Below are 19,661 nucleotides of genomic sequence, written 5' to 3' on the forward strand. Positions count from 1 at the left end.
AGGCAAAGCAGAAATCCTGAACGGGCACTTTTCCTAGAAGGAAACTCCAGCCAAAGCGGGTGTGTGTGTGTGTGTGTGTTTACTTCTGAGTAAATGCACACACCTAAGATCACTCTGCAAAGTGCCGTCTCTCCCACACCACCAAACTACGCTGGAACTGGGTCCGGAGACTTTGCCAGGCCTTGCCCATGTGAACACCTTGGAAACAACAGGGGCTAGAAGCTTGCTCTGTTTGTTTGCTTCTTTAAAACAAGAAATCAAGATTCTCAAGAAGCCTACTCCCGAGGCTCAGCCTATCCTCTGCAGCCACCAGAGAATCGTGCACTAGCCTGAGGCCTGCTTCTATTTGAAAAAGCCAACTTAAAAAAAAAAAAAATAAAATTAAAAAGCTGTTAAATGCAGCTGCAATTTTTAATAAGGCTCTGACGGTAGAAAAGAAGGGGATCTTCCAAGTTATACACAACTCTCCCACGAACCATCTGTTCATTGGAAAGCGTGTGTGTTTAAAATGCTTTTTTTTTATTTTACCCTTTTTTTGGGGGGGGTGCTTTTTTAAAAAACGAATTTGCTGGAATTTCAGAGGAGGCTGGCAAGGTGTGTGGACCAAATCACTCGTGCCCAGACTTTGTAAATACACAGGGGGGGAGGGGATAGACTGTGACCCTCCAGATGTTGAGTTCCAGCTGCCATCAGTTTCAGCCAGCATGCCCAATGGCTGGGGCGAAGGGCGGCAACATCTGGCGAGCCAAAGTTTCTCCATCCCTCTGTTACGCCGCAAGTGCCACACCTGTGCTGCAATCCTACACACTCCCTTACTCTCCAATTCAATGGTATGCGCTCCTGGGGAGGTGCCCTCAATTGGGGCATGGCAAGCGGGGAGGGGGTGTGCCAGGGAGAAAGAGTTGCCTTTCTCTGAGTCTAACAGCACAGCTACGCCTCTTCAATGAACATGGTGCTTTCAGACGAAGGCTGTCTTATCTAGTTCAAATGCATCTGAAAGTGGGGAGAAGGCTGTTGTTAACAAGGAGAGCATGTGTTTCGAACGTGGGGCCCGGACGCTCTCTCTGGAATGCTCGTCTTTTTTTTTTTTTTTTTACACAATCTTTTAATCCTTTAAATTCCCAGGAGTTTATCTCAGTGAAGACCTTACTTGGAAAATCAGTACAACCCAGGTGGTTAAGAAAGCCCAACAGAGACTCTGTCTCCTCCGAGTATTGCGGAAGAACGATGTCAATCAACATTTGATGACCTCCTTCTACTGGTCAACAACAGAAAGTGTCCTTTCATACTGCATCATGGTGTGGTACGCTGGTTTGACATCAACTGATAGGAAGTGCCTACAGAGGTTGGTGAATACAGCACGAGATATTATGGGCTGTCCCGTGAATCCGCCGGATGAAATTGCGGAAGAACGTTCCCTCACGAGAGTGAGGGAAATTCTCAGAGATCAGTCACACCCTGGCCGGCACTTTCTATACAAGTTGTACAAGTGACAATAAAGTATTTCAATTCAATTTCAGTTTCCCTTTTGCCCAGTTCTGGGAGCTGTTGCCCTGTTCGTTTTCCGCATGTTATTCACCATATTTTCCGCTCTATAAGACACACCAGACCACAAGACACACCTAGTTTTGGGAGGAGGAAAACAAGAAAAAAAATATTCTGAATCTCAGAAGCCAGAACAGCAAGAGGGATCGCTGCACAGTGAAAGCAGTGATCCCTCTTGCTGTTCTGGCTTCTGGGATAGCTGCGCAGCCTGCATTTGCTCCATAAGACGCACACACATTTCCCCTTACTTTTTAGGAGGGAAAAAGTGAGTCTTATAGAGCAAAAAATACGGAATGTGGTTAGGATAGCTTTTCTTTAAAAAAAAAACCTCTACATGGACAGAAGAAGCCCTGAATTGCTTGTTAGATAGCCAGCTCCTGAGGACAGGCTGGCTTGCCTTGGGATATTGCCAAAGTCACCGCTGCGGGATCATGCCCACTTCTGACACCAGGTTGCTCCCACTCGCATTGCTGCTTTAGGCCGGGGTGGGGACCCTCTGTGCCCTTCCAGATGGCGCTGGACTCCAACTCCCAGTAGCCAGCAGGGGCAGTAGTCAAGGATGATGGGAATTGTAGTTCAGCAACTTTTGGAGACCCATAGACTCCTCTCTCTCTCTCTCTCTCTCTCTCTCTCTCTCTCTCTCTCTCTCTCTCTCACACACACACACACACACACACACACACACACACAACAGGAATGTTTAAGTATATAGTAAAATTCTGGCATATTTCAGACTAGCCTGCCGCAGGAGATCTTGTGTAGCAATACATATACATATATATAGATATATCTCTATGTTTAAAAAGATACGTTTTTTGGTCAAATTGCTACCCTTGGCATGTTTGGCTCTCCTGCCACCGAAGCTAAGCTGTGGGGTGTGAGTGTTTTAAAATGTGCTTTTAAATCTGATATACGCCCGGGATCGAGGGTGGGGGTTGGGGGGGGTGGAAGGGTGGCTGAGAGCGGAGGTAATGGGTGGGATGAATGTAGGGAGGAAGTGCGGCATAATGGTTAGAGCATTGGACCTGGAAGAGCAGAGTTCGAATCCCCCACTCAGTCACTGGGTGATCTTGGAGGATGAAACGGGGGGGGGGACCTTTTACCCCACCTAGAGATCATTGGAAGATAAAGGGGGCATATAAATGAAATAAATAAACAATGATAATAAGTAAGAAACAGGGAAACAGAGCTTGGAATTCTGGGTAAGGAAGGGGTAGCAGCCTGGGGAGCTACAGATGTTTCTGGGTGACAAACTCCACAAAGGAGTTTGGGGTTCAGCCATATCTGAAGGACCCCAGACATCCGTCTGTCCCCACAGCAATGGGGTAATGGGGGGGGTGGAAACAGGGGCGGGACGGGGGTAAAGGACTCCTCCAGAGGCTGGGGAAAGGGGTGGTTGAGAAAAACTCCTGGGACAGACAATGCGCTCTACGTGGGGCTGCTTTTGAAGGTGACTCGGAAACTGCAATTTATCCAGAATGTGGCAGCCAGACTGGCTACTGGTAGCGGCCACTGAGACCACATAACACCGGTCCACAAAGACCTACATTGGCTCCCAATACGTTTCTGAGCACAATTCAAAGTGTTAGTGCTGACCTTGAAAGCCCTAAACGGCCTCGGTCCAGTATACCTGAAGGAGCGTCTCCACCCCCATCGTTCAGCCCGGACACTGAGGTCCAGTGCCGAGGGGCTTCTGGCAGTTCCCTCATTGCGAGAAGCAAAGCTACAGGGAACCAGGCAGAGGGCTTTCTTGGTAGTGGCGCCCGCCCTGTGGAACGCCCTCCCACCAGATGTCCAGGCAATAAACAACTATTTTACTTTTAAAAGACAACTGTTTACGGAAGTTTTTAAATGTCTGACGCTGTATTGTTTTTAATATTCGGTTGGAAGCTGCCCAGAGTGACTGGGGAAACCCAGCCAGATGGGTGGGGTATAAATAATAAAAAATTATTATTATTATTATTATTATTATTATTATTATTATTATGCCAGTGGCCCATCTAGTCAATGCAGAACAGCAGGCTGTTCTCAAGGCAATGCTGGTTCGGCACACATTCTGTTCTCTTTAAACCAGCCTTGCTATCAGTTCAATTGTATGCTATAATAATGTTATTAACATGCTGCAAGCTGCCTTGAAATCCCAATTTTTTTGGGGGGGGGAAGGAGGATACAAATATAGAGAATTGTAGAGGTGGAAGGGGTCTCATGGGTCATCTAGACCAACCCCCTGCAATGCAGGTAATAATAATAATAATAATAATAATAATAATAATAATAATAATAATAATAATTTCAGCATCCTGTTCTCACAGTGGCCAACCAGATGATTGTGGATTGTGGGAAGTCTACAAGCGGGATTCGAACACAAGAGCAACTCTCCCCTCCTGTGGTTTCCAGCAACTAGTTTTCAGAAGCATTTATACCTCCAACTGGGGAGGGGGCTGATGGCAATAAGGCCCTGCCAGGCCCTCCAGTGCCCCCTGCAACAGAGATGCACTTAGATGCAGCCGGTTGGCAACTAAGAATGCACCAGCCAACAGGACTCTCAGTCTGATGCAAGAAAACCAGTTCTGAATGACCCTGCAATTAAGACAATCTGAAGGGCGGTTAAGACTGCTAGATCAGCTGGCTTTTAAAAAATAAAAATAAAATAAACACGGGGCAGAAGGGGCAGTTTGTTGTGCCATCGTCCCCTCTAAGAATGAAACAAATTCACGGGAGGATCAATAAGCAGCTTTTATGGACATGGCAGCCAAACAGAACCTCCAAAGACAAAATTAATGGGAGAAGCTTGCAAACACCAGATAGGCTTAGGGTTTAAATATGTAATGTGATGAATTAATATGTTTAATGCTGAACTGGAAAGCGGGGGGAAAAGATGTTAAGCGATTAAGTTAATTTTATAAAAATAACGGTTTTGAAAACCGTTAAAATGATATACAGGTGAAACTTGAAAAATTAGAATATCGTGGGAAAGTTCCTTGATTTCAGTAATTCAACTTAAAAGGTGAAACTAATATATGAGATCGACTCATGACATGCAAAGCGAGATGTGCTTCTACTTCTCAGAGGTCCAGTCTTGCTCAGTTTGCAATCCTTGTTTTGCTGATTTCCTTGAATATTCTAATTTTCTGAGATTGTTAATTTGGGGTTTTCATCAGCTGTACGCCATGATCATCTCAATGATAACAAATCAAGGCTTGACATATCTCGCTTTGCATGTCACGAGTCGATCTCATATATTAGTTTCACTTTTGAAGTTGAATTAGTGAAATAAAGGAACTTTTCCATGATATTCTAATTTTTCGAGTTTCTCCTGTGAACTGAAATTCAACCAGGGGGATGCGAGGAAGTCACTTAACAATGTTTCTAAGTTTGGTTTAAATAAGGTTGAGATTTATGTTTGTTTGTCTATTTGCTTGTTTAATTTTTGGGGGGGAAATCAATAAAAAAAATTGAGAAAAAAGAACCTCCAAAGACAGGGGCAGTGAACTCTGTAAAATATGAAACAATATGTTGTGAGCTGGGAATATTGCCTTTATCAGTAAGAGCATGGCTGAGGACCTTGAAATATTGGATCTTCCTCCATTGTAGAGCCCTATCCCCTAATTCTCTACTTTACGATCTTTTAAGTGATAGTGCAATTCACAATCTATCATTGACTTGCAGGAGAAAACTGGATTCGATAGGGCTCACTCTAACTGATTTTGAAATTTCTGATCCCAAAGATACATAGGAAATTATCAGGAAGACTCTTACAGAAAAAAGTGTTCTCGCCATGCTTGAGGTTGCAAAGCACAGCACCTGCTCTCCTATCCACTTAAATCTCCCTTTGTGTAGAGATTTCCAAAAGGGATACATGACAAATCTGAAGAAACATGAATCGTGTAGGCTGTTTATGCTGGCCAGATTTAACATGTTTCCCTCGGTGGTAGTGAGAGGAAGATACTTAGCTATCCCAGAATCAGAGCGTCTCTGCAAGTGTGGAAGGCGGGAACCTAATACTCTGGAGCATATATTCTTTTCCTGTGATTTTGGCAGTTATGCCAGAGGACAATTGTTTGAGGCCCTAGAATTTAATAGACAGATTTTTACACAACCAACTGTTCAGGACCTGCTGGCGGACAGCGATGACCAAATTACTATTATAGTGGCTGAATTTCTGAGTGCTGTCCATGGAGAAAGAGTGGGCCATGATAAAGAGACTTAGTGGTTCTTAATGGTAGGTGATGTTGCTGTGTTGTATTATGTTGTCTATGTACATCGATTTATTTTTGGAGTTAAGAATAGGACTGGGATAAATTGTGTTCGCTGAGCCCGTATTTTATACAGTTTGTATATGATGTTTGTTTGATATTGTGTGGTGTGCTATGCCTAATAAAGGATTTTGAATTGAATTGAATTGACAGGGGCAGTGTACCTCTCAGCAACCAAAGGGAGTTGTGTGTGTGTGTGTAAGCAAGTCTTTTCATGCCCTGCTGCATGTGAGTGCTCTTAGCATGAACACTGTCAGAAACAGTCCACTGGGCAAATGAGGTATTGGTCTGATCAATCAATGCACAACAGATTTTTTTTGGGGGGGGGGGGTTGGAATGGTTGAATGCAGATAGAATGGGAAGTGAGAAGAGGGTCTGGAAAGGCAGTGTGCTATTGGGGGGCTGGCGTTCCAGATCTCTGTTTCCAAGAATCAGCCATGCCTTTGGGCTGTGCAAAGTCTTTAAGCTGCATTGTGTATACAGAATCATAGAGCTGAATAGTCCAATGTAGGAATAACCCTCTGCAATGCATATATATATATGTATATCTACACACACACACATACACACACACACATAGATACGTGTATCAGTTGCATACTGTTTGATTTGTTCCCCTGAAGAGAGAACTCTTCTGCAATAATATTTTGCTTGCATCTTCTTGGGTTAGCAAGTTCACACACACACACACACACACTCAGACACGCTGGAAACATCGGCTATCTGCAGAACAGTAAAAAATAAAATAAAATTCAAGTCTGTTGCTGGAGGCAGTGTTTTAACCCTTATCAATAGGTTCCTTTCCTTTTCCTTGCTTCTTTTTTTTTTTTTAAACAGTTAGCCCTCCATTTGATCAGGAATATTTGGCTGTTGAGGAAGGGGGTGAGGAAGAGAGCCTCCCCCCCCACCCTCGCCCCGCTGCGCTCTTTCCTCTTTCCGTTTCGGCGCAGCCACGGAAATGCCGCCGCGAAGGCACTTCTTCTACCTGCCCTCATCCGCGGAGCCTTCTTCAAAGACGCGCCCCAGCATCCCTTCCCCTGGCCCTTCGTCCACACTCCGTCCCGGACGCCAAGGCGGAAAAAGCTTCTCCTTTTGCACCCGGTAGAGCTCTTGGGGGGGGGGGGAAAGACCCAGGCCCTTTCCGACGCCATTCGAGGATCAGGCACTATCTGTCGTCTCGCACCGACTCACCCACCGTAGAAAGGAAGAAAAATTTGGTCCTGTGGTTTTTCTTTTTCTCTTCTTCTTCCGAACGTTTTAAAAAAAATAGAGTTGCTGTAATATATATTTATATATCCTTATATATATATCTTTCTCTTTCTCTCTCTTCTATTTATATACACAACACGGTTTAAGTTAGAAAGCCAGCTGTTAAAACGATGCAACCGAATCTTCAGATTGGTCCATTGGCTAACTGGGGGGGGGCAGCTGTCCGTGGTGCTGAAATCCCCCACACATAACACACACACCCTGTGAATCCTTTCAGGAGGACGTTGTGAAAGGTGTCGTTGTTGTTGCTGAATGTTGGCTGGGTTTGTTTGCTGTCGTTGGCTTCCCCCCTGCCCCCCACTACGCCCAAGGAAGGTGGGGAATTGTTCGGGGGGGGACCCCTTCTTTAAAACGAAAGAACGAAATCAACTGGAAGAGGGGATGCTTAACTTCACCTAAAGGAGAAGAAGAGAGAGAGAGAGGTTGGAATGCAAGGTTGCCAAAGTCACACACCTGTCGTCGTTCCCCCCATATGATAAAATACAGCATGCTCACATTGTGCATGGGGGGGGGGCCGTGCGCGTTCAGATCAGATCAGGGATCGAAACCGTTAGAGGCTGCAAGCACTTAAAATATTTTGGTGCCCCATACATATCTAATTCAAAATATAAAACAATAATAAATGCTGAACTGGAATTTTATTTTTTCAAAATGAAATGAAGCCTATGGTAAGATGGAAGGTGATGCTTATTTTTGTATACTTCCACTTTATTCGAATTTTTCTTCCCCCTCCTCCTTTTTCTAAAAGCCTTTGATCAGATCCTCAAAACTAATCTGGTGTGTATACCTAGAAGAAGAAGAAGAGTTTGGATTTGATATCCCGCTTTATCACTACCCGAAGGAGTCTCAAAGCGGCTAACATTCTCCTTTCCCTTCCTCCCCCACAACAAACACTCTGTGAGGTGAGTGGGGCTGAGAGACTTCAAAGAAGTGTGACTGGCCCAGGGTCACCCAGCAGCTGCATGTGGAGGAGCGGAGACACGAACCCGGTTTACCAGATTACGAGTCTACCACTCTTAACCACTACACCACACCGGCTCTCATGGAGATCAGGCCCCCAGCCTGCCTTAATAATAATAATAATAACAATAATAATAATAAATTTTATTTATACCCCGCCCTCCTCAGCCAAGACCGGGCTCAGGGCGGCTAACACCAGGTATAAAAACAATTGATTTAAATACAACTTAAAAACAAGATTAAGTACAACATTAAAATGCAGCCTCATTTCAGTAGAAACTCCAATCAAAACCTTTTTGGGGATTAAAACATCAAATCTTCACCAAGGCCAACTATTCAGACTGGTCCTAGGTGGGCCAGAAAAAAGCCAGGGAAGTCCCCAAATAGGAGTTCCATCACACAAAGAGAAAGTAAAAAGGAAAGAGGAAAGAGGGGGAGGGGATCAAGTTGATTCCAAGCCAAAGGCCAGGCGGAACAACTCTTGCTGCATGGTTGTTGTATTGGGATTTTTAATAGATTCCAACAGAGAAAATGAACGCTCAGCCAAGCAATTGGTGAGCATTAATGTTAAAAATCCGGAAAAGGAATATTTTTTGAGGTACTTTCCTTGATGCCCTAAGCATGTACCGTATTTTTCGCTCTATAAGACGCACCAGACCACAAGACGCACCTAGTTTTTGGAGGAGGAAAACAAGAAAAAAATATTCTGAATCTCAGAAGCCAGAACAGCAAGAGGGATCGCTGCGCAGTGAAAGCAGCAATCCCTCTTGCTCTTCTGGCTTCTGGGATAGCTGCGCAGCCTGCATTCGCTCCATAAAACGCACACACATTTCCCCTTACTTTTTAGGAGGGAAAAAGTGAGTCTTATAGAGCAAAAAATACGGTATTTATTTTGCTTATTGGTTCATCCAGCCCTGATTCAGATCCATGGGGTCCAAAGCCCTGGAGGTGCCCCATGGCTGGCGGGTGAGAAAGAGAGGAACCCCACTACTCTTAGAGGGAGCCTTGCCCAAACGCTGCAATTTTTCCACCCAGGGGAGTTCTTTCCGTCCCTTGTATCGCTTTGGTTGCCCTTTGGCTGGAGCTTTCCGGACTCCGTGACATCCTTGCATTTACGTACTGCGGGACTGCAGTCTCCATTGCAGGGACGTGCAGTTCAGTAGGGGTGGCTGGCGTCTTTAGGCCGCTTCAATTGCACCTTCAATCTTTTCATCCCGATCTGGAACCCATTCATAGCCTGGATGGCTGTCTGGGCACTGGATGGGTTGTCGAAACTCACAAAGCCTGAATAAAAGGGGGAGGCAAAGTTACGATACGATAATCTTTATTGTCATTGTCCCATACAGAACAACGAAATTGGAAAAATCTACATCAGACATTCAAAAACCAACAAGCCTGCTATCCCAGCTATCCCAGCCTGGTTAACCCCCTAAAAACTCTGATACCCCGTAATTAAATACAATATACTCCCATAGAGACTACCTTAAAAAGGTAAAGGGACCCCTGACCGTTAGGTCCAGTCGTGACCGATTCTGGGGTTGCGACGCTCATCTTGCTTTACTGGCTGAGGGAGCCGGCATACAACTTCCGAGTCAGGTGGCCAGCAGGACTAAGCCACTTCTGGCGAACCAGAGCAGCGCATGGAAACGCCGTTTACCTTCCCGCCGGAGCGGTACCTATTTATCTACTTGCACTTTGACGTGCTTTCGAACTGCTAGGTAGGCAGGAGCAGGGACCGAGCAACGGGAGCTCACCCCATCGCAGGGATTCGAACCGCCGACCTTGTGATTGGCAAGCCCTAGGCTCTGTGGTTTAACCCACAGCGCCACCCGCATCCCTAGAGACTATCTTACACTGCGTTTAAAACCAAAATCGCATTTGGATAGAAACTGTTTCTCAGGTGGCTAGTCCTAGTCTTTATAACCCTGTATCTTCTTCCAGAAGGCAGAAGCCGAAAGAGAACATTTCAGGAGTGCGCACTATCCTGCGCTATCTCTGCCGCTTTCTTATCGCACCTGGAAGCATAGATTTGATCCAAGGTGGGAAGAGTGCACCCAATTATTCTCTCCACAGTCTTTACAACCCTGGACAGCACTGTTTTTCCCCTGACCATGCAGCTTCCAAACCACACACACAGACCAGAAGATAATGCACTCTCCACAGTACAATGGTAAAATGCCATCAACAGGTCCCTTGAGAGATTGTTTTTCCGGGTCAGGTTTGCTGACGAGACTAAAACACTCAGGGTTGTTAAAACAAAAGGAGATTGCAAAGGACCTCTCCAAACCGAGGGCTTCAAATTGCCTGTCCTGTACCTGCCCCTCTTCCCTCCCTCCCTCGATTGCTCACCGAAACATTTGCTCTGGTTTGTTGCGCGGTCCATGAAAACTTTGGAGGAGATGATGTTCCCAAAGGGAAGGAACATCTGCATGAGTTCGTTGTCGCCAAACTCCTGGGGGAGGTGGTAGATGAAAAGGTTGCATCCTTCGGGGCCTGCGGTTAAAGAGGCAGCATGGCATAGTGGTTAGAGCATCAGACTAGGAGCAAGGAGGCCTTGGGTTCAAATCCCCCCATTCAGCAATGAAACACCCTTGTGTGACTATGAGCCTGTTGCATTATTTGGCTTGTATCCCACTAAGTGGGGGGTGGGGAAACCTCTGGCCACCATGAAGCGATCCAAGTGGTCCTCCTGCAAGCACTTTCCACCAAACTGAAGGAATGGGTTTCCCAAATCTAAAAACCTGACTGTGCAGTCAATCTGAAATGGGCCCCCCAAATCCCATTTTTCCTTCTCCAAGGGTGCATTAGCTAAAAACCCTTAACTTGAGCTCTTGAGCAAATGTATAACAAAAACACAGCTGTATAAACAAAGCTCTTTTCTTTATCAGTCCATGATGCCTAATGAATGGCCTTGCCAGTTCCAAAGTGGAGCAGGGATGACACGTCTGGGTCTTATCTTACATCCTGACCACAATGACGCACAGACCTTGTCAGCCCCCCCAGGAACGGCGCCAGGAGTGCTCTTAGAGTTGGTGACCTTCTTACCCCAAGATAAGGATTACAGGAACAGGAACACCCTTTTATGGTCAAGAGTACAGGAGCAGGAACATCTGTGCTGTCAACTTACGTGTATGAGCTTACGTGGCTAGATTCCTGGGGAAGGGGGGAGAGGGTGCCTGGAGGATATATATACTGTATGCAATTTCTCTTGCTTTTGTGCTTGCTGTGAACCGATTCACACAGTGCCTTCTGCTATCCGGAGAGCAGAATAAACTCTTTATCTGAACCAAACCTCAGTGTCATTTGACTCCTTCCTCCCTGTTCTGGGAGCAACGTTCACCCTACCAATCGGTAAAGTCTAATAAGGCTACAAAACTATGTCCTCCCATCAGCAGAAGACGACTTACCTTCTCGTTGCTGCTGCTGGATTATTGGAAGGGGGTGAGGGATGGGCTGAGCTACCGGGGTGATGGTGGTGGCTGGGTAGACAGCTGGGCGGGGAAAGAGAGGGGAGACAGAGCATTCGTTTGATTATTTTTCATGTATTTTGGTTTTTTAAAAACATATTTTTCTTTCTTCAAATTTCGTTCAAAATGCGAAATGCTTCAAATCAGAGCAAAACGCCGTCAATAAATTCAGCCTAATACTATTTTGCATTTTAAAAACACACACAAACAAATAAAATAATTAAATTAAGGAAAGGAAAAACCAACAAATAAAGCTACTAACATACAGATTCAAGTTAGAATTTCAGGTCACCGCAATACAAATATCTATCTGTGTCCATTTTGCTCATGGAAAGCCCATATAGCTCTGCAATCTTATATACTTCAAATACACTTGCCTTTGTGTGCATTCAGGTGGGCTACTAGTTTAAGAACTGAGTCAAACTCTACTGTATGTGTATCGGTTTTAAAGCATGAAACTCTTAATCTCAGGGTTTTGGGTTTGAGCAAAAGATCGCAGGGGGTTGGACCAGGTGATATCCGTGATCCCTTCCAGCTCTACAATTCTATTCTAAGTACAGTGGTACTTTACTTTACAAGCATAATCCATTCCGGAGGTCCGTTTGTAAACCTGTTATTGCCTCGAGAGCGAATGGGCAAGACCCCCACTGGTCTTTTCAAATCCTTTATTATTGGTGCAAAAACATTTACAGTGCAGAACGTCTCAATTCCATGTCTTGCTCAGTCACTAGCAGAATCTGAGAGTGGGCGGTCCTTAAACTTTCCCCAGCAGAGTAGTCTCATGACCCCCAGCCGACGCCTCCCCTCTCTGCACGTAAACCTACTGCGCAGAGAGGGCGTGGCTAAAGGGGGACCTGCCTCCCCCCGCACTTTGTTCATGCTTGGTGCTGTGGCTCTCCCTTGCATCCTCCGAACCCTGCATCCCTTCCCCACTGCAGGCGGGGCTTCCCTCCTCCGCGGAGGAAGTGCTGCTTCTCACGATCTTTGGAGGCTCTCTGTAACCCAGCTGCCCTTCCACCTCTCGCCTCTGAGCTGATGGCAGTTCCCTGACAAAACCAAAACAGGTTGTAACCCAAGGTGCGCTTTCGCCAATGGGGCCTCCCCCCAAAAATTGTTCGTAATAAAAAAAGGGGGGGTTGTGTCAGGTGCTGGTGGTGGTTGCTCGTGAGTAACCAGGCAGGACTCCGACCTGTCTTTTATAGGTATTATTGGTGCAAACTATTTATAGAGCATAACCATAAAGTTCATGTCCGTCTTAGTCACTTGCAGATTCCGGGAGTGGCCCCTTCCGGTTCCCCCCTCCCCCAGCATAAGAACTTAGACACCCCAAATCTCCGCCTCCCCTCCTTGCGTTTCACCCCTCTGCAAAAGCTGGGCGATGGAAACGGCATGTGTGCCTCCTGGCCAGCCAGGCTAGGTGAGGCGCTTGGGCTCTCAGCAGCATCTTTGAGCCCTCCCTTCGCTTGGCTGCCCCCTTCCTTCTCTTCTCCACTGGAGGTGTGGTTTTCCCCACTGCCGGACAAGGAGCTGCTCCTCAGAAGCATCAGAGACTCTCTATATCCCCCTGCCTCCCTCCCCTGTTCCGATGGTAGTCCCCTGACAGGTTGTAATCCAAAAAAAGTTTGCAAACCGGGACAAGCACTTCCGGGTTTGAGATGTTTGTAACCCAAAACATATGCAAACCAAGACGTATGCAAACCGAGACGTATGCAAACCAAGGTACCACTGTAATTCTGTAAGTTTTCAAAAGCAGTGAGCTTAAGGTGAGTCGTTCTACATATTTTGAAACTGCCCTTCATCCTTGCTGTCCCCTCTGGCCCTGATCAATGCCATACGCAAATCTTGAAATTAGAATATAATCTTTAACGCTTCCGCCAGCCTTAGAAAAATGTGTGTATTCCCCAGGTCAAGTTCCACTCTCATGCACACGGTACCTGCATACTGCTGGACTCCGGTGAAGGCTGGGTGCATAGTCTCTGCTACCGATGGGTTCTGGGCTAAAAGAGGAGAGATCTTATTTTATTTTTCTAAAGGAACGGACCTGTTGAGAAGAAGGGAAGTCCTAAAATGTGAACGAGCCAAAAAATAATAATGAATTGGAGTTGGGAGTGGAAATTGGGAGTCGCAACAGCATTTTGAACCATTGCTCAAAACAGACATCAGAACGAAACAGCCAGCAGCCAAAAACTGACTCAGAATCTTGAGGACCAGAATGAGCAGGTTTACTGAAGATGGTAGTCGGGAGCATAGCTGTCAAGTGTCCCTTATTTGAAGGGACAGTCACTTATTCCAGCCCCATGTCCCGCTGCTGTCCCTTATTGATGGATGTCCCTTAAATGTCCCTTAAATGATGTCCCTTAAATTTCAAAGGAAGCAGCTCCTCTCCCTCTCTCCCTGCCGGCCAGGGAAGAGGGAGGCTCCAACTGTGTTGCTTGGCTGCGTTGCTCACCCAATAAGAAGTCTAAGAACGACTGGGGGGTGGAGCTTGCATGCCTTGTGTGTGGCTAGTTAATGCAAGCTGAGGGGTTTTTTGAATGCTGGACGCCATTTTGTTGCACGTGCTGCTGCAAACTTTGCAGTACAAAGCCAGGCCGGGGAGCCATCTTAAGTTGAGACTGCATAGGCCTTGTGGTGCATGTGATTCAGATTCTATTCAGTTGAACCTCTGGTTACAAAGTTGGTTGGACAGTGTTCTCGAAGCTACCAGCATGAGTTTGACCAGACTGCAGGAGGACAGGAAGACTGGAGTGCCTGGAACAGGTGAGGCTGCAGGTCCCTTATTTTGGCTGCTGGTCCCTTATTTTCAAGGCTGCTGGTCCCTTATTTTCAAATCTGTAAGTTGACAGCTATGGTCGGGAGAGATGAGAGTTGGAGTCCACCATCATCTGGGAGGAGCATAGGCTGCCCATCCGTATCCTCCTCTCTGTGCCTGTTTCCCACACCCCACCTTTCCCCTTTCCTACCTGTGCAGGGAAGAAGCCCATTCGTATAAACGGCCTCCAAGGTGGGATGGCTGCTAGGAATGGGGACCACTCCTGCGAAGCTGTTTGTGATGGGGGCCACCAGTCCCGGGATGGCAGTCGTGCCCAAGAGAGGAGGCGAGTGTAACCCTGCAGATCAGAGGCAGAAAAGCCGGTGGATGTAACTTTCCTTTTAACAACAACAATCTTTATTCTGGTCCAGAGACCCAACAAAACATTACAAAGCAATACACAATTCATACAGCCTACCTCCAGGTTAAACAAGCATTTTGTTCAGAATATAGGGATCATTGGTTCTTGCAACCACCGATAAAAACTTTGCCACTGCTAATGTTCTAGCATTTGTCCGGTCTTCCAATAGGAATCTGACATAGCGAGCCTCTGATTTTCCCGGGAAAGGCACCAGCAAGGGTAGTATCAGTTCAGCCCTGGCTTGCTCATATTTTGCACAGTGCAACAAAATATGTTTTATGGGATCGATGTCTTGAGCACACGAGCAAAGTCTGTCCTGGTAGGGAACTCCTCTCAACCTGCCATCCAACACTGCAGAAGGAAAGACGTTTAGTCTGGCTTTGGTGAAAAGCCTTCGATAGTTTGGTACTGTCAGGTTTATAATGTAAGATGTTAACTTAAAGACATGCCCATATTGTACCCTTTTAACAGCTCTGGGGACAGCATTGGAGCCTGCCCCTCCGTGCATCCAAATGTGCCTTTCCCCCTCAGAAGCATCCTTGCGCCAGGTGCTTGTTCGTCTACTGTTTACACTGAGCGGCATCTTTCGCACACACTTTTCAACTGGGGGCGTCAGGAATCGAACCCGGGACTATCTGCATGCAAAAACAGATACTCTTCCCACCGAACTAGCTCTCCAGGGAGAAAAAAAAGGAGACGAACTGCCTTGTACCAGGTTGGAACATTTACCTGTCTGAAGTTCTGCATTCTCTACCATGCATGGCAGAAAATATAAAATTAACCGGCAATCCGCCTCCATCTGGATTGTGGAAAATAATGTAGGAGTGCAAATATCCAGAGTGTTGGGTTCAGATGGGATTACTATGAGGAATTATAAAATATGCATCAAGCCATTGTGTCCGCCATGAAAGCATGGCATTGACTAGGTTCGATTCATTGACAATAATTTCTGATCAAATCCCAGAACCCTCTGCATCTCTGGCCATTTCCTCTACTGCCCATTTCTCTCTGCTTGACAAGTCACGTACGCAGCCCAGTTGCCACTTGCTGCATCAGGCATCCTGGGTCATAAAGATGATGGTTAGCTTTGATGTAGTTTAATCTTTAGATAGATCTTAGGGCCAGGAAGAGGGTTCACAAGAATATGGTAAATATTACCCATCCTTCCTTCCTTCATTGCTTGTTTATGACCTCCGGGTTTGCTGAATGCATTCCTCCTTTTTAGTCCTGTTTTAATTACCCCAGAAGTATGCATGCTTAAATTAGCTTTTTTGTAGTTTTGTAGTTTTGTAGTCCCCACATGGGGTTTTTTGAAATGCTCAGAGGAAATCTGATTGGCTCTTATGTACACTGCGTAAAAAGTTCTTTTGGGAATAAAACGACCTGGGCCGAGGGGTGGACAGGAATTATTATAATACACACTCCTCTCAGAGTCTTGCTGGTTCAAGCCTCTGTGTGTATTTTATTATCAGAGTCCAATCCTTCCTTTACTTTGGGAACGCCTCAAATATTAAAGTTTGTTGGATCGAAGTCAGAGCTGGTCATATAGTGGAGAAGTACAAACCTACTCTAGACAGCATCTTAAAAAGTAGAGACATCACCTTGCCAACAAAGGTCCGTATAGTAAAAGCTATGGTTTTCCCAGTAGTGATGTATGGAAGTGAGAGCTGGACCATCAAGAAGGCTGATCGCCAAAGAATTGATGCTTTTGAATTATGGTGCTGGAGGAGACTCTTGAGAGTCCCATGGACTGCGAGAAGATCAAACCTCTCCATTCTGAAGGAAATCAGCCCTGAGTGCTCACTGGAAGGACAGATCGTGAAGCTGAGGCTCCAAGACTTTGGCCACATGAGAAGAGAAGACTCCCTGGAAAAGACCCTGATGTTGGGAAAGATGGAGGGCACAAGGAGAAGGGGACGACAGAGGACGAGATGGTTGGATAGTGTCTTCGAAGCTACAAACATGAGTTTGACCAAACTGCGGGAGGCAGTGGAAGACAGAAGTGCCTGGCGTGCTCTGGTCCATGGGGTCACGAAGAGTCGGACACGACTAAACGACTAAACAACAACAACAAACCTACTAGATTTGGCTTGCATCTATCATTAGGCCAGCGGCCCTGTCATTAGGCAGCTGGGGCTGAAGGAGGGGAGCAGCGTACTGTAATAGAATTTTAAGGTCATATATATATAATAAATGTTCATAAATGTACCAATGTCTGGAGCAGTACAGGAAGACCTCCTTGAAACCATTTTGACTCCCTGAAACCATTTTGACTCCCAAGCTGACCAAATGTTTTCTCTGCAAGGAGGGAGGGGGTGAGGGAACCTTCCCATTGTCTCAGGAATTAAGTAATCACCATTTCAAAAGGAATGGCCAGACTACCAGGAAAGGCATTATCAGAAAACCTGGCAGACAGGAAAAACAACAACACGCTCAAATTTCTGTTGTAGACCGCCTTTTCTGTGATGTAGATATGATGTTTGTGGGGGGTGGTCTTGGGCTAAACCCCTTCTGTGATGTATGTATGGTGTATGGAGGGGTGGTCTTGAGCTCCAGGGCAGGGAATTTAAAATGTCTATATAAGGGCGGGCACACCTTTGTTCGGGGTCCTCCTCCTTTCCTGCGTGTGAGGGGAGCATCCTGTTGCAACAGTTCAATAAAGATCAGGCTTACTAGCTGCTTTGCTTCTCAATATTCTCTGGTTGGCCTCTGTTCTTTTCTCCTACCAATAGGGAACCCACATAAGGACTCTATATGGGCTCTTGGATACCCCGTAAGGAAAGAAGGGCAGATTTTGTTTACAACAGTACAAAGGCAAAAATCACATTGGCTGCTCTGTCCCCTTTTCCCTCTGGCTTGCCCAGGCGGCAGGGTGGCACCCAGGCTGGGAAAACTTCCCCACCCCGATACCAACGATACACACCTGAGGTTTGTGCAACAGGAGTGGCTGGCAAGCCATTTAGGCTAACGGTGCCGATTTGCTGGATGTGGCAGGGGGAGAAGGTGAGGCTTGGGCTGACGAAGCTTCCATGAGATGCCGAGAGGACGGTCTGCTGCTGCATCAGCTGAGAAAAGAAAAGAAAAATGCAGGCAAGTCCCCAGTGTGTAAGTGAAGTCGTGTCTACTGGGAAACACCATTGAAAAAGCCTGCAAACACACTCTAAATCTAAACCAGTCTTCCTTTTTTTTATAATAAATTTTTATTGATTTTACAACATATATTAAAACACAATACAACTAACAATTAACGACATAACACATAAACAAACAAACATGTAAACACATATAATTTCTTAACCTCTCTTTCTTGAGCCTTGTTTCAACGACTTCCCCATACCTCCCTTTTCTGCATCCCTGTTTTAAACTTCTCCAGCAACCCCTAATTTCAGTACTTGTAATTCAGTTTCTAATCTTTTTCCTCTTACCCAATTATTTATCACAGCAATTCTGTTTTACCTTACCCATGACATTTTAGCACTCATTAATTTTACAACAGTTCTTAAGATAAACTTTAAATTTCTTCCAATCTTCTTCCACCGTCTCTTTCCCTTGGTCACGGATTCTGCCAGTCATCTCAGCCAGTCCCATATAGTCAATCACTTTCGTCTGCCACTCTTCCAGCGTGGGTAGTTCTTGTGTCTTCCAATACTTTGCTAAAAGAACTCTAAACCAGGCTTCCTCAACCTCAGCCCTCCAGATGTTTTGAGACTACAATTCCCATCATCCCTGACCACTGGTCCTGCTAGCTAGGGATCATGGGAGTTGTAGGCAAAAAAACTTCTGGAGCAGGCACCCCCAAGCTCTGCCCTCCAGCTGTTTTGGGACTACAACTCCCATCATCCCTAGCTAACAGGACCAGTGGTCAGGGATGATGGGAACTGTAGTCCCAAAACAGCTGGAGGGCCAAGTTTGGGGACGCCTGATCTGGAGGGCCGAGGTTGAGGAAGCCTGCTCTAAACCTCTGTAAACCCTTTAGAAAACCAAAACTCCACCGCAATAGCTCCCTCCAAACCTCCTTGTTCAAACTTTCCATAGGCCAGTGCAAAGGCTCCTGGGATTGCATGACGCTGTTTTTGCACAATTTTCACGCTTTTGGGGTGCCGTTTTTGCCCCTTTACGTGCCACTTCCTGGTTGGTGTCGTGCCTTAAAGTAATGTAAAGGTAAAGGGACCCCTGACCATTAGGTCCAGTCGTGGCCGACTCTGGGTTTGCGATGCTCATCTCGCTTTACTGGCCAAGGGAGCCGGCGTACAGCTTCCGGGTCATGTGGCCAGCATGACTAAGCCGCTTCTGGCGAACCAGAGCAGCGCACGGAAATGCCGTTTACCTTCCCACCGGAGCGGTACCTATTTATCTACTTGCACTTTGACGTGCTTTCGAACTGCTGGGTTGGCAGGAGCAGGGACCGAGCAACGGGAGCTCACCCCGTTGTGGGGATTCGAACCGCCAACCTTCTGATCGGCAAATCCTAGGCTCTGTGATTTAACCCACAGCGCCACCCGCGTCCCACGTCGTGCCTTGAGAGTGTGCAAATAACAATCCGCAGCAACGATACCACAGAGAGAGATCTATCAATGGCTCGGCTAGGCCTCTATAGCTGAAGGCTGCAACGCTTCTTTGACTTCCTTCCCCTCTTTCAGCAGTTCCTTAAATTTATTCTTTCATATATTCTGCATATCCAGATTAACTTAATTTGCTCATGCGTTCATCTACTTTAAATCTATACTCATAAAACTGCAGGTTATTACAATAATCCTGCTAATGTTTTAATCTGTTTACAATTTATCTGCAAATTTTCAATAAACCATTTCCATTCTTTTATAAAGAATTTGTTATCTTGATTTCTTATTCTTCCGGTAAGTTTCTGCATATTTCATAAGCTTTTGTATCCATTCTTCCTTTGCTGGGACTTCTGCTTCTTTCCATTTTGGGGCAAGTAACATTCTTGCCGCTGTAGTAGCATACATAAATAAATTTCTATACAACTTAGG

The 19,661-nt window shown here is 46.0% G+C and overlaps 1 protein-coding gene and 1 long non-coding RNA gene across 3 annotated transcripts in view; both read right to left on the reverse strand.

Annotated features, from left to right (window-relative positions):
• LOC310753644 overlaps window positions 1-2,633 on the reverse strand; it is a 62,114-nt gene extending 59,481 nt beyond the window's left edge. Inside the window, exon 1 of the long non-coding RNA XR_014543417.1 lies at window positions 1,623-2,633. This is a non-coding gene — a long non-coding RNA (uncharacterized lncRNA). The remainder of the gene's footprint in view (window positions 1-1,622) is intronic.
• Window positions 2,634-5,955: 3,322 nt separating this feature from the next.
• Window positions 5,956-19,661, reverse strand: part of CELF5 (CUGBP Elav-like family member 5) — a 79,404-nt gene continuing 65,698 nt past the window's right edge. For both annotated transcript variants that reach the window (XM_083594691.1, XM_083594690.1), the window contains exons 7-13: window positions 17,594-17,735; window positions 14,461-14,607; window positions 13,432-13,494; window positions 11,438-11,521; window positions 10,380-10,523; window positions 9,151-9,314; window positions 5,956-7,465 (exon numbers count right to left, since the gene is read on the reverse strand). In XM_083594691.1, the coding sequence (XP_083450817.1) occupies window positions 9,187-9,314; window positions 10,380-10,523; window positions 11,438-11,521; window positions 13,432-13,494; window positions 14,461-14,607; window positions 17,594-17,735 (708 nt within the window). In that variant the 3' untranslated portion in view covers window positions 5,956-7,465; window positions 9,151-9,186. The remainder of the gene's footprint in view (window positions 7,466-9,150; window positions 9,315-10,379; window positions 10,524-11,437; window positions 11,522-13,431; window positions 13,495-14,460; window positions 14,608-17,593; window positions 17,736-19,661) is intronic.

Source organism: Podarcis filfolensis (assembly GCF_964270895.1).
Source record: "Podarcis filfolensis genome assembly, chromosome: 18".
In the NCBI taxonomy this organism is placed as follows: domain Eukaryota; kingdom Metazoa; phylum Chordata; class Lepidosauria; order Squamata; family Lacertidae; genus Podarcis; species Podarcis filfolensis.